The sequence below is a fragment of the Dama dama genome, chromosome X (genome assembly GCF_033118175.1).
Source record: "Dama dama isolate Ldn47 chromosome X, ASM3311817v1, whole genome shotgun sequence".
Classification (NCBI taxonomy): Eukaryota; Metazoa; Chordata; class Mammalia; order Artiodactyla; family Cervidae; genus Dama; species Dama dama.
The window spans coordinates 129,956,426-129,970,444 of NC_083714.1; the positions used below are offsets into that span (position 1 = coordinate 129,956,426).

The 14,019-nt window shown below is 36.3% G+C and overlaps 1 protein-coding gene across 4 annotated transcripts in view; it reads left to right on the forward strand.

The window, feature by feature from the left end:
* Positions 1-14,019, forward strand: part of KLHL15 (kelch like family member 15) — a 33,512-nt gene that overhangs the window by 2,006 nt on the left and 17,487 nt on the right. For 2 of the 4 annotated variants that reach the window (XM_061135841.1, XM_061135840.1), the window contains one exon: positions 11,132-11,843. In XM_061135841.1, coding sequence (XP_060991824.1) covers positions 11,139-11,843 — 705 coding nt within the window. In that variant the 5' untranslated portion in view covers positions 11,132-11,138. Of the gene's footprint in view, positions 1-4,855; positions 4,907-5,322; positions 5,678-11,131; positions 11,844-14,019 lie in introns of those variants that run through there. The other 2 variants (XM_061135842.1, XM_061135843.1) reach the window with 2 other exon arrangements.

Consider the following 14,019-nt stretch of genomic DNA (forward strand, 5'->3'; position numbering starts at 1 on the left):
GAAATACATAAGCTATAAATACTTGTGGGTTGAAAATCGGAATTTTTTATCAAAATTTATAATATATATATGTAACAGTATGGGATCATTCTTATTGGACACATTAAAAATATATGGTCTGGCTTTTTAAAATGGGTCATAAAAAGTGAAAGAGAAGCTTTTTAAAATATATAGTTAGTTTTAGCTAATAAATGGGTTTTCTGAGTTTTTTTTCTGAAATGTTTTATTAAATTTATATTCCATACCGATTGTCTTTCTGAATATGCTTTTGTTTTTTTAAAAAAGGCAGAATAATATAAGGCGGCAGGATTAAATTAGCAAAAGGAAGAGCCTACTTTAATGTGCTAGCTTTTATACGTTGGACTTACTGCTTGTCCTGAAGATAAAATTTTGGCAAATCATTGCTTTATTGGGAATTTCAAAGTTTGGCCATCTCTTTGCCTTGATCTGGGTTACCTGGGGCTAAAATTTTGGAACCAGGACTGGTGTGGCTTCATGGTTGTCCAGAAGAACCCCAAACTTGGTTTAATAATCAGTGCGTAAAACTGGTATTGTACAATATAAAGGTGAACAGTAAAATTCATAATAATGTAAATTTCTGATTTATCTTTACTTAGAATGCATTAAACAGCAAATTGAAAGAACACCATGATATGTCGAGAGAGACCTCAGAAGAAAGGAGAAAGCTTTATACTTTAGTACTTTAAAAAAAATAGTTTAGTACCTTTAATGACACTTTTTTCCAGCTTTTGAACAAGGGGTCCCGCATTTTCATTTTGCCTTGGGCTCCCCAAATTATGTAGCAAGTCAGTTGTCAAATTTGCCTTTTCCTATTTTAAATGTTTTGAGAGTGAAAAATGTAAACTGTGAGGAGAATGAATCTGTAGCTTAGGAAGGGTTGGATTAATTTATTAGAATATATTCCCTTTGAATTGAAATGCTGTAGTCCGTGTGGGCTTCCCTGATAGCTCAGTTGGTAAAGAATTCGCCTGCAATACAGGAGAGCCCGGTTCGATTCCTGGGTGGGGAAGATCCGCTGGAGAAGGGATGGACTACCCGTTCCAGTGTTCTTGGGCTTGCATTGTGGCTCAGCTGATAAAGAATCCGCCTGCAATGCGGAAGACTTAGGTACGATCCCTGGGTTTGGAAAATCCCCTGGAGAAGGGAAAGGCTACCCACTCGAGTATTCTGGCCTGGAGAATTCAGTCCATGGGGTCGCAGAGAGTCGGATGCGAGTGATCGACTTTCACTTTCAGCCCGTGTGGACTTCCCCCGCCCCCCCCCCCCCCCAATTTAAAAAAAATTTTGATCATGCCACACTGCATGTGGAATCCTAGTTCTCAGACCAGGGATCGAACCTGCACCCCCTGCATTGGAAGCGCGGAGTCTTAACTAGTGCGCCTCCAGGGAAGTCCTGATGTGGTGTTTTTTGTTGTTGTTTTTTACTGAAGCGACATGAAAGGCAGTTATTGGTGAAAGATTGCAGAATAGTGGTTAAACTCCAAGGCTCTGAAGTCACACTGGCCCCATCTTATTAGGTATCATAGCCTTGGGCAAGTTACTTAACCTCCATGAGTTTTGATTTTTCTCATCTCTAAATCAGGGATGGTTACAGAACATGGAGGGTTGTGAGAGTTAAACTTATCTATTCATCCTACAAGTATTTATTAAGCACTTCTTATGTGCCAAGCAGCGTTCCTAGAAAGGTTCTGGGAATACAACAGAGAATACAAAACAAAAAAAGAAAAGAAACAACAGAAAAATAAACTGAATAAGAAATATAGCCTGTATCTCATTTACTATACTGTGTAGAAAAATAAAACAGAAAAGGAAAGGGAATATTTTCTGTTGCATAGGGTGGGTGGATGGTTTTCTCTTTTAAAGAGGGGTTGCAGGGAGATGCCTCACCAAGATAAAACACTGGAGTAAAGACCTAAAGGGAGCCATGTATGTTGGGATTAGTGATCCAGTCAGAGGGAACGCCAATTTTAGGGGCTTTAAGGTGGGTGTGTGACTGGTTTTCAAGAAGCAGCAAAGAGGCTGGTGTGTCTGGGACAGGGTGAACAAGGGGCAGGAATTAGGAGATAATTATTATTTATTATTGTTGTTCTAGGAGTCACTGGAGAAACTCTGATAGTTCATCTTTGTCATGTGTATGTGTGTATACACAGATACATACACATACATACATACTGCTGCTGGTCAGAAAGTGGGAGGCCTTTTCAGAATTAAAAATTTTAACTTTGGAATAAAGAAACTAGAAAAGGCAAGATATTTCCGCAGGCTTTTTGTTTTTAATATAAGCCCTTTAAAATTCATCTGGCTGAATCATTGAAGCAGATAGAAACGAATAGAAGATTTATTCTTTGTCTTTGATAAGATCATTGAATTTAGTTAATGATTCTGCATCACTTAAAAGATTTACAGGAAATCCGTATCGTAACATCAAGACCTTCTAGAAGGTTCAGTTTAGTTGTTTACTTCTTGTGTAAAACTAAGATGTTAACATTATAGTATTGATGATTTCATGTTAGAAAGTAACTTAGAAGATTTGGGGTTTTATTCCCCAGTAGAGGCTTTTCCTAGAATTCTCACTGGATCCAGTCTGTAAAGGCTAGGGAAGCTGTTTTCCATGACATCACTCTTGGACTACTTTTACTTGTGAGGAATAAGCAGAGGAGCATTAAATTAAAATCTTCTGATGAAAAAATAGCATTGAAACAGGAGTGGTTTTTTTTTTCTCATAAGGGTTCTTTTTATTATAGGATGACTAAATGCTAAACATACCTGAAAAATGAAGTAATTTAGATAAAAGATGCCAACTGGGAGGCTGGAGGACCCAGAGCCTTCCTAAAAGCTTAGTTAAATGGTCATTAGCAGTTTGGTACTGAGTTTTAAAAACATTTTGATGGACAAGAAAGAATTTCCAGTACTAAACAAATTAGTTAACTTACACAGCCTTTTCTCTAATATTAGACTTAATTGTTTCTCAATTTGAGCAGTATATCTCAGGGTAAAAGGGCTGCAAATAGAGCTAATAAAGTCGGTCTGTTTTTGAATTTTTCTTTCTTTTTAGATTAAGTTGGTCACTTTGAGGTTGTTGAATAAAAGATTTTTACTTTATAGATTAAAGAAATTGTGAGGAATTTTATGACTCGGAAATTAATTCTATTTTTATCTGTAGTAAGCTTTGCATTTTCTTTTTAGTATGCAAGTATGGCATTTTCTACATAGGGTTTAACACTGGTAGGCTAACAGTTTGAGGATGAAGGTAATATGAAATAATTTCAAATTTTCACTGAAGATATGTATATCAACCTCTGAGAATCTAGCTTTGGTATTGAATAAATTAGGGATTTGTATGAATTTTCAAGCAGCTGTGGGGATAGTGTAAAAGCATTAAATTATTGCTTATGGCATAAACATGAAGGTTAGTTAATTTTGAAACATCTCTACTTGCCTAGAATTTTGCTTTCCAATCAGAATGACAGCCTTCTAGCTGAAAAGGAAGCATTTAATTTCTTTGCCTTTTATTTCCTGTCTAGTTTTACCCCCACCAGACTTGCTTTACTCGTCACTAGAGAGTTTGAACTGTTAGAAATTTCTGTGGTATAAATAGCAGTAATGGTCTTTCAGAGCAGAGGTAGGAAGAGGTTGCTTTGTGTGTGTGTGTTTGTGTTGTCATTTATCTCTTGTACAGTCAGTGGTACTTAATTTTTTGGTCTTAGAACGTCATTATATTCTTAAAATTTATTGGAATATCAAAGAGCTTTTGTTTATGTGGGTTGTATCTATTTATACTGAGCATTTTGGAAATTAAAACTGGAAAGTTTTAAAAAAATACTTAAAATGAATTTAAAATCCCATTACTTGTTAATTCTAAATTTTTTTTTTCTGACTTCACCAGGGCTTGTGGGATCTTAGTTCCTGAGGCGCCCCCCTCCCCCCGCCCCCCCACATTGGGAGCTCAGAGTCTTAACCACTAGACCACCAGGGAAGTTCCTAAATAGCATTTTTTTTTTTAATGAAAAATAACTACTTTCCCAAACAACAAAAAACTTAGAAGAATGGCATAGTTTTACATTTTTGCAAATCTCTTTAATGTCTGGCTTAATAAAAGAAAATGGCTTCTACATTCTTATCACATGTAGTCTCTGGAAAACACTGAGAGAATGAAAGTAAACAAGAAAAGTCACTTTTAAAATTATTATGAAAATTGTTTTGATCTCACAAAGTCCTGTTCGGGGACTGAAGCCCTTGGACCACACTTTGAGAAATACTATACCACTCATTCTCATGCATAGAGAATGTGAGGCTTTCTTTTTTCTTTAGTCAGTGCCAAGTTTATGGAATAGGACAAACTCCCGTGTTTCTTTCCTGATAGTGTAAGTATGCCTTGTCATTTAGTTTAAGTTGGTTCCCCTTTTGAAAAAAAACCTACTGTTTGAAATTCTGAAGGCCAAATGTAGAATACAGAAGTGTAGAAGGCCAAGGGTATGCAGGTTTATAAACCCATGATTTCTCTTAATCTGACTTAGCTGTTTTCAAGAGTGAGGATGTGTGATTTTTGTACATTGAGCATTTTGTTTGTTAGTAAATAACTTTTCTCAAAGCCCCTTAACAGATTTTTTTCTCCAAACCTCATTGATTTTGTAGAAGTATTCGATTTTGTTTACTTTTACAGTGATTAGTTCTTACAATTATTAATTTATTCCTTACATTGCTATAATTATATAAATTTTGTGTTTTCCTTTTTGTATTCTTCTTACACTTTTTCTTGTTATTTATATGTTTTTTTTGTGTGTGTTATTTTTGTTTTATTTTAATTTAAGCCTTTTTTTTCTTTTCTTTGTAGCTTCCAGGGTATGGATTGTGAACAAGGTGGTTTTGTTTCACGTGTTCATTTGTAAGTTTGGTTGTTTGATGCCTTAAACATTTATGTTACAGATCCGTGCTGTCCAATAGAATGTAATGCAAGCCACATATGTAATTTAAAATTTTCTCATAGCCACAGTTTTAAAAAGCAGAAAACAGGTGAGATTAATTGTAATGTTTTATTTAACTCAGTATATCCAAAATATTATTCCAACATGTAATCACTATTAAAAATTTGTATAATGAGAGAGTTTCCCTTTTTTTGTACTAAGTCTTCAAAATCTGGTGTTCATTTTACACTTAAAGCACAACTCAATTTGATCTAACCATATTTCCAATGTTCAAAAACCCCATAGGTAGTGGCTTTCATATTGAACAGCACAGATACAAAGAGTAGTTACTCTTGTTGGGGCAGAAAAGCTAGAAAATTGTGCTTGTGTGAAGAGAAAAAAATGGAAAACAATGCCATTATAAACAAGGTCCAGTGTTTTGACTACCAATACATTTCCTGATCTCTTAAAAATTTGCATTGTGGTAAACCTTCGGGTAGTATGGGGTCTATAGAGAGGAGTTTGAAGGATGTTAAGTTCCTGTGGTTGTGTGGGTGATAAGGACATTAGGTAAGAGTTAGACAGGGAAGGCAGCATTGATTGACCTCTGGTGGGGTGCTTCCCTCTGGGCTAGACATTTAACTTACCTTCATTTATTTGATCATCACCCCAACTCAATAGATGATGATTGTTCCTAATATATGGATGGAAACTGAGGTCAGGAAGTTAGATTTCTCTCAGACACACTGATGGTAAGTACTAGTAAGTGCTCTGATTTCAAAGATTTTGCTCTTTTCTAGCCACACTACTTTGTATGTTTTGCAAATCAGGTTCTAGCCTTAACTCTGTTTCAAACTAGTTGTATGACCTTGAAAAAAAATATCACCTGTGGATATGAGTATCTTCATCTATCAAGTCAGAGTTGGCTCCTGAGAGACTTTACTAAGAAAATAGCTGGGTTTGAAGTGTTGTTGCTAAGGAGAAGGGTTTCACTGCATTAACTGGACTGTTAAAGGGTCAGGGTTATTTTATTCGTTGCAGTAACAGTAAGTGAAGGGGCGTAATAATAGGCCCTGAGGCTATGGTATACTTAAGGATCATATGCTGTTCTACATTATCATGTGTATTAACTCGTTTATTTCTCACGGCAGCCTTTGAGATAGGCTCTATTAATATTAGTATCCCCTTTTTACAGATGAGGACATTAAAACCCAGAGAGGCTAAGTAGCTTGCCCCAGGGTCACAGAGCTAATAAGAGGTACAACCAGGATTCAAACACAGGCATCTGACTCCAGACCTGTACTCACTACTGTTTAGAGACTGTATCATGTTGGGCAGTTAATCACTGAGTATTGATATACATACTTCCCATAAAAGTGTAAGATACTGCTTCTTCCCTAAAGCTGTTGCACTGATAGATGCACAAAGCTTTTTCATGTAGAAAGAGTGACGGCAAATTTCCAAACTATTACAAACTAGTAGAAGAACTTTAGATCAGATAAACTTCAGAAATGCATTGCTAAGACCTAAAACATAGCTATAGTTTATTTACTTTGCATATCTTTATAAGTGCTTTACACATCTGTAAAATCATATAAAAGTAAATGAAAGTTTTATGACTAAAAATCTTTAGAAATCATCATGTTTAATGCTTTTGTAGATGTGGAGATAAGGTCAAGAAAGTTTGAGTAACTTATTCAAAGTATAGCTATTTCTGTTCTAAAACTGTCTTATAATCTTGGTTATATGTAGGAAAAACCCACCTGAGGTAGTAAAGGCGAGTAGGGGGGATTTATGCTGAGCATGTAAAGATTTCTCTCAGCACCCACTGGCAGGAATGGAGCGGGGCCTAGGAACTGGGAAAATGAAGGCGTTCAGGAGCACTCCCTTTCTTCTGTCTTGGCTTTCCTCTTTTTTCTCAGTTGACTGGCATTCTCTGATACTCAGCCCACATGACAGGCAAAAGTTGGTGCCCACAACTGAGCAGAGGCTGCTCTTTGACATGTTCTAGTTCCAGTCATACACAGTGCAGTTCTGTTTCTTTTTCTGTCTCTCCTCTTTCTAGATTCTCGACACAGGAGCATTCATCTTAATTCATATTTCCCAGTCCCATCTGACCATATGTAGTGACATACTAGCCGTGGTTAGTGTGTCCATGGAAGCCTGTCTGCTAGGAATCCCCCTTTGTGGGCTGGGTGCCTAGAGGACAGCAGGTGCTGTCCTTACATCTAAAGACCTAAAGGATCTTTTGCCTCACAGCTTACCAATTCCCTCCCACCTCGTTTGTGCTATGATGTCTACACCATATTAAGTATCTGGAAGCTAAATTACTTTTTTTTTGAGAAAGCATAGTGTCTCCTTTAGATGGAATCTTTGTCACAAAGGTGAATATTAGCTGTTTTTAACTGTTGAATAGAGAAGGTTACTTTGACAAGAAGTGAAATACATAGTATTTTAGGCACTGTCAAAATAACAGATAATGACACAAAGCAGTTTCATCTCAAGTATGTGAATGCTGGTGTTCAGCCTTCCATTATTAAATCTACATTAAATGTGACCAATAAATCTTGATGAGTCAGAGTGATAGTTGGTGTCCTTAATGATCCTGAGAAAGATAGTGAAATACTGAAATTTTCATCCAGTTTAATTTGTTATATTTTTTATTTGAATTATTTTGAAAACTGCTAATTAGTGTGATGTTGATAGCACTCTACTAACCAGAATGTTTGATTATTCAGATACCACGGTGGGTGATGTTCTTTTTGTTCACAGAATGCATTTGTGTATATGTTTTTTATATCACTTGGAAAATTCTAAGTTCTTTAAAGTTGCCTTTAAAAGTAATTCAAGAAATAAAATCTGATAGCTTGCTTTAACCTTGAATGTGTTAGTAAAGTAGTTCTGCCAAGCATTGATTACAGTGTCTAAAATATTTTATATCGATTTTCCAAATTATAGACAGCTCTCTTGTTTTCTCCCTTTCCAAAATGAAAGTGTATAGCTTTTGGATTAATGGGTTACTAATAAAAATAAATTTTGATGTAAAGTATCTTGTGCATACTTTACTGTCTTAAGTAAGTTAACATAAGTGAGCATGTAGTATAATTCAATATTGTAAAGTAATTAGCCTCCAACTAATAAAAATAAATGAAAAAAAGCTTTATTTTATTCATTTTCAGTATTGAGTACTACAATTTTTGAAACTAATAAAACTTATAATTAACTGTCAAAAAAAAAGACAGGTAAGTTAGGGACAAAAGGGGAGAAAGAGGCACCTAGAATCCTCTTGATAAGGAGGGAATACAAAAGAAAGAACTGATTGGGGAGAGGAGAGAATTAGGATTCTGTCTAGATATGATTTTGAGATCCCTGTGGTGCACCCAGAGATACCTAACAGGAGATGTGCTATGTAGTACTAGTGTAAGGATAGCGATTGGGACAGTGATGGTCAAGGCATTGGTAAAGGTAAATGTTAGTAGGAACCATAGGTTTAGATGAGATCGTTGAGGGAAATACAGTGTTTAGATGAAAAGATAAAGGGTGCAAGAATAGAATCCTGGGGAATACCCATGTTTAAGGGATAGCTCAAGAAAAGTAAATCCAGGAAGGAGATTCAGAAATAAGCACCCCAAAATAGGTAGACAACTAGGAAAATAGTGGCCTGAAGCTGAGAGAGTGATGAGCCAAGGGAGTAAGGCATGCTGCAGAAGGATCCTGAGAAACAAGGGACTACGATGTAACCACTGAATTTGACTCAGGATTTTGTAGATTTTTTAAAATGAGCTTTTTGAAAGCAGTAATACACTTTTATTGAAGATAGATTAGCAAACACAGATCAGCCAAAAGAAAAAAAAAATACTTGCCGGATAGTCTCCTGTCCCAAGATAACTTTTTTTTTTAGCATTTTAGTTTATTATCCTTTTAGACTTTTTCTTATTTATTAACAAAGGGTTTTTATTTTCTTGGAGATAACCCCAGACTGGGATAACTACTGAATAAATTGGTTAATATGCCAGGGAGTATAAAGTGATTAGCCTCCAACTAATAAAAATAATTGGGAAAAAAATAGAGTGTCAAACAAAGTAGTCAAATCGAGTGATAGCTTGCTCAAAGAGTGGAGAGACAGTGCCTGTTAGTACGTCTGTGGAAGTGCCGTTTTTACTCTCGGCAGCTGAGGGCTCTGCCAAACCCAGGGTGCAGAGGGGATTCCTGAATGGCACACACCTTTATATCTAGTAGTGCCTGGCACACGGCAGGTGCTCTTTTGGTTAACAAAGGGGAAGGCATCTGTGATAAGAGCGGTGAGGCTGGCAGCGATGGTCTACCTGAAGAAGAGAGTGGAGCAGGTGCCAGCAGTGACTGTGGTTCCAGCTGCTTCGCTGGAGGGCTCGTGGCCCACCCAAACACCCAGCCAGGGTGAGGAAGGAGGTTGGGAGTTGGGGTCTGATACCAGAAGATCTAAGCTGGAGAAGGACAGGTAAGGTTCGGAGGTGACAGACCAAATGAAAGGGGAGGAGAGTATTAAGCCAGAGAGTGGGAAGTTGACAGTTAAGATTTCAGGTGTGGATCAGTTCCTGACTGTGGTGAGGCCCAGCAGATTTGAGCATAAGATTTTAAAATGGAGTAAGAAGGGAGGTGACAAGAGTTTAGGGGATCAGGGAACTTCACCTCTCGGTTTTTGGGTGAGCGATCTTAGGTGAACATTGAAGAGGTGAGGAAAATGACTCTTAGCCAAGTACCACAGTCATCAGTGAATGTGGAGGGAAGAGAGAGGATATGTGTATGTGATAAATAACAGGGAGCAATAGAAGGTGGATTTAAACTAAGAGAAAAGCCATATTTTAGAAAAAGGACAGTAGAAAGCCAAGAGAAGGCTCAGGAGGTAGGTTGTAAGCTATAGAAGAGCATTTTGTTCTAAGAACATAGACAAGGGTGTTTTGTTTTGAAATCAGACTGCAGAGAAAACTTTCTGTGACCAGCATGACGCTGTAGGGGAGTTTGTTTCCACTGAAGCCAGGTTCCACAGGGCACAGTGGAAAGGGTTGGGAGGGAATTCGTGGATGAGGATGTGTCATTGGGGAGGAAGCTCAGAGGTATGTGAGGATGAGAGTTGAGGAGAGGACAGATAGTTGGCCTGGGGGGGGGGGTTGTGTGAAAAGAAGAAAATTACTTAGCTTCATAAAACATCTGATAGACTGAATTATTCTGCTTAAAGATCTAATTATAATTCCACTATTTTGGCTTCGTTTCTCTGATATGCAAAAATGCAGTTTAATTTCCTTTAAAATTGTATATTTATGTTTTAAATATATAAGCAATATAAGCTCACTGTTTTTTAAAATAAGGTTAATGAGGTAAGTAAGTATACTCAAAATTTCCTGAAATCCCACTACCCCAGGGCCATAATTTTGATATATATTCCTCCAGACTTTTTCTCATCTAAACATAGATATGTGTGTGTGTGTATTTAGTATTTGAAAATACACTGAACATACTGTAGTTACCTGCCTTTTTTTCTCATAACAATACATAGTAAATGTTATTTGTCAGAATTAGGTATATTGCTGCCATCATTTTTAGTTATTACAGTAATCCATTATAGGACTACACCATACTTGTTTCTGTTGTTGGGCTTTTGAATACTTTGCAGTTTTTTAAATCATAAATGAGGCTAGAAAGAAAAACCTTTGTGTGTACAAGTTGGCATATGTATCTGATTATTTCCTTTGGGTAAGTTTCAAGGTCAGTTTAAGTTTGGGTAAGTTTCAAGGTCAGGAGTTTTCAAGGTCAACAGTATACTTTTTGGTTTAATTTCTTTTTTGTTTCTCTTTCTCATGATTTAGCATTTGGCTGAGAAATCCTTCTTGGTTGATGATTTGGGGACATGTTTAAATATATTTGGTAAACAGTGTAAAGTCACTGTGATAGGCATATATTTGTAAGTTAATAATTTACTGTTGTTGAATACATATTTAATAGATTTTTTTCACCAGGTGGGGAAGCCAAAAATATTAACCTGCAAATCTTTAAGTTGTCTTCTTCCAAAGGGTTTGTATATGTGAGACTTAACGCAGTAGAATTGAGATAATTTTATTTTATTTTTTTTTGTGAGATAATTTTAAAAATTGTTTAAGTTCTAAGTTCATAATGTCTTTAGAATGCATGGAAATGATTAACACAGTTTTCTTTGATTACTGTTTTCCCAGGTGATCCATGGCAGGGGACATGGAAGGATTCTGTTCCTCCATCCATGACACCAGTGTCTCTGCTGGGTTCAGAGCACTGTATGAGGAGGGATTGCTTCTTGATGTCACTCTGGTTATTGAAGACCATCAGTTCCAGGCCCATAAAGCACTCTTGGCCACCCAGAGTGATTACTTCAGAATTATGTTTACTGCAGACATGAGAGAGCGAGATCAGAACAAAATTCACTTAAAAGGTCTAACTGCTACAGGCTTCAGCCACGTCCTTCAGTTTATGTACTATGGAACTATAGAACTGAGTATGAGTACAGTTCACGAGATTCTTCAGGCTGCCATGTATGTTCAACTTATAGAGGTGGTGAAGTTCTGCTGCTCTTTCCTGTTAGCGAAAATCTGCTTAGAAAATTGTGCAGAAATTATGAGACTCTTAGATGATTTTGGTGTAAACATCGAAGGAGTCAGGGAGAAGTTGGATACCTTTCTGCTAGACAACTTTGTACCACTCATGTCCAGGCCTGACTTCCTGTCTTACCTGAGCTTTGAGAAGCTCATGTCTTACTTGGATAATGACCATCTGAGCAGGTTCCCAGAGATAGAGCTGTACGAGGCTGTGCAGTCTTGGCTGCGGCATGACAGAAGACGCTGGAGACACACCGACACCATCATTCAGAACATTAGATTTTGTCTGATGACCCCATCCAGTGTTTTTGAAAAGGTTGGTGCATTTGAAAGAAATAGACAAGACTCATTTAGTTAATAAGGCAGTATGTCTTTAGAGAGAAGATTCCCAGGCTTGGTTTGAGCCAAAAAGGGAATGAATCGTTTTTAAGACTAGTTATGCATAAGAACTCTAATTTGTTGTAGCTTGTGTATTTAGGTTTTTTAAAAACACATTTTGTGGGTAAAAGATGGACCAGGTAGGTGGTAGAGTAGTTTCACTTAGAAAGTACTTTTAAAGTTGAAGTATAATTATTTAATCTAAAGATTGTAAGTTTGCTTTAGCTTCTCATTCTTTTCACAGAGTAATTAAATCTGAACTGGGTCAGTCTAGCTCTCTTTTTAAAAATTAATTTAAGTGATACATGCTGAAATTAGAGTCGAGAGGAGTTTTATAGTTCTGAGTGTTAAACATTAACACAACCTCTTATTCCTCTAAAATGTAGTAAGGAAGAACATAAAATAGATCTTGAAAAGCAGTAGGCCTTGGTGGTGATTTTCTTCCCTTCTCTTACCTAGTTCTGCATCCCCCTCTTTGTCCATTCCTCACCCCACCCCCCACCCCACACTGTGAATACTAACTACATTTAACCGTGAAAACATATATTTGTCCAAAACCGTTTTTGGCATTTCAAAGCAAATAAGACTATAAGTCTTCTGTCTACATTGATCAAACATTCCTGTGTACCTTTCCCCATGTAATAGTTCTGCTATCTTAAAATTGTCTTTCTCCAAAGCAGTCTTGGCCTTTTTGCATGTAAGCATTTTTCATTTTTTACCAGTCTCAGTTGTGATCCTTTCTTGCCCAAAGGAGAAGAAAGCATTTTCGGTAATTGCTTAACTTAATTGGTTTCTAATCACATGGTTACCTCTGGGGCTCTGGTTTACCTCTTGCATCTTTTCTTTCTAGAAAGCATACTTAAATCTTTGGTTGACACCCTTCATGTTAGGTAGTTCCTCAGTTTTAGTTACCAGACCTGGTGATAAAAATACAATTTTTGCAAAGAAGTGTTGTTTACACCATTTGAAAAATAAGCAAATTTGTGCCTTCAAATAACACTCAGCAGCCTGGGATGCGTTTTTGTTTCCTCTCTGAAATGGTGTGAAATATCATTAACTTACACTTTCAATAGATAACTCAATTTTGTGGGATTTTATCTTTATTCTCAGAATGTACTGATATGGCAGACATAATTGAAACTAAAGAATACACTTCTTAATTACTTTTTGTTCAGTGATAATCAGCCCCATGTCAGCAGTGCAAATCATTTTTCTCTGCTGTTTTGATTTTTGTCCTTATTGTTTTTATTGCCTTCTTTTCCTGGGGAATCCTGTTTTATCTTTATGTGTTAGATGCAGGTGGTTTCCCACTACTAAAGCAAACAACCCTGCCCTCCCCAACTTCAGTTTAGATGGAGGTGCTTGTGAAATAGAAAATAAAATAAAATTTTCCCTCTTGTAAGACATTATGATAGATAATTGATAGCAGTAAATGATTTTTTAGTGCTGAGTTGCAAGAGTGAGGTAATTCTACACAACCATAATACCATTATTGAAATTAACAGTCTTTCCTTAATATCATGTAATATCGCAGTTTATTTTCTGATATTCTCAGTTATCTCCAAGATGTCTTTTTTAAGCTGTTTTTTGAAGATTTAATCAAGGTTCATATAGCACATTAGTTACGATGTCTCTTTTTTAATCTGGAATGGTCCCTTCTTTTCTTGTTTATGATGAGGATACTCAGACATATAAAAAGTTGAAAGAATAGTATAATGAATGTAACTATCACCTAGATTCAAAAACTGTTAACATTTTACCATATTTTCTCTATATAGATTTTCCTTTGCTGAACCTTGGAGAATAAGTAGAAAATACAACATCTTGTCTCTTAATACTCATTAACTCTTCTAAGAATAAGGATGTTTTCCTACTATTAAAAATAAGACCCTAGTATCAACTAATAGCTAGTTAATATTCAAAGTTGTCCCCCAAATGCCCTAGAATCTAGTCATGGTTTATGCATTGCTTTTAGTTATCATGTCTTTTTAATCTTTTTTTTTTCCTTTGAGCATTGATGATTTTCTTTTTTTTTTCATTTAATTTTATTAGTTGGAGGCTAATTACTTTACAATATTGTAGTGGTTTTTGTCATACATTGATATGAATCAGCC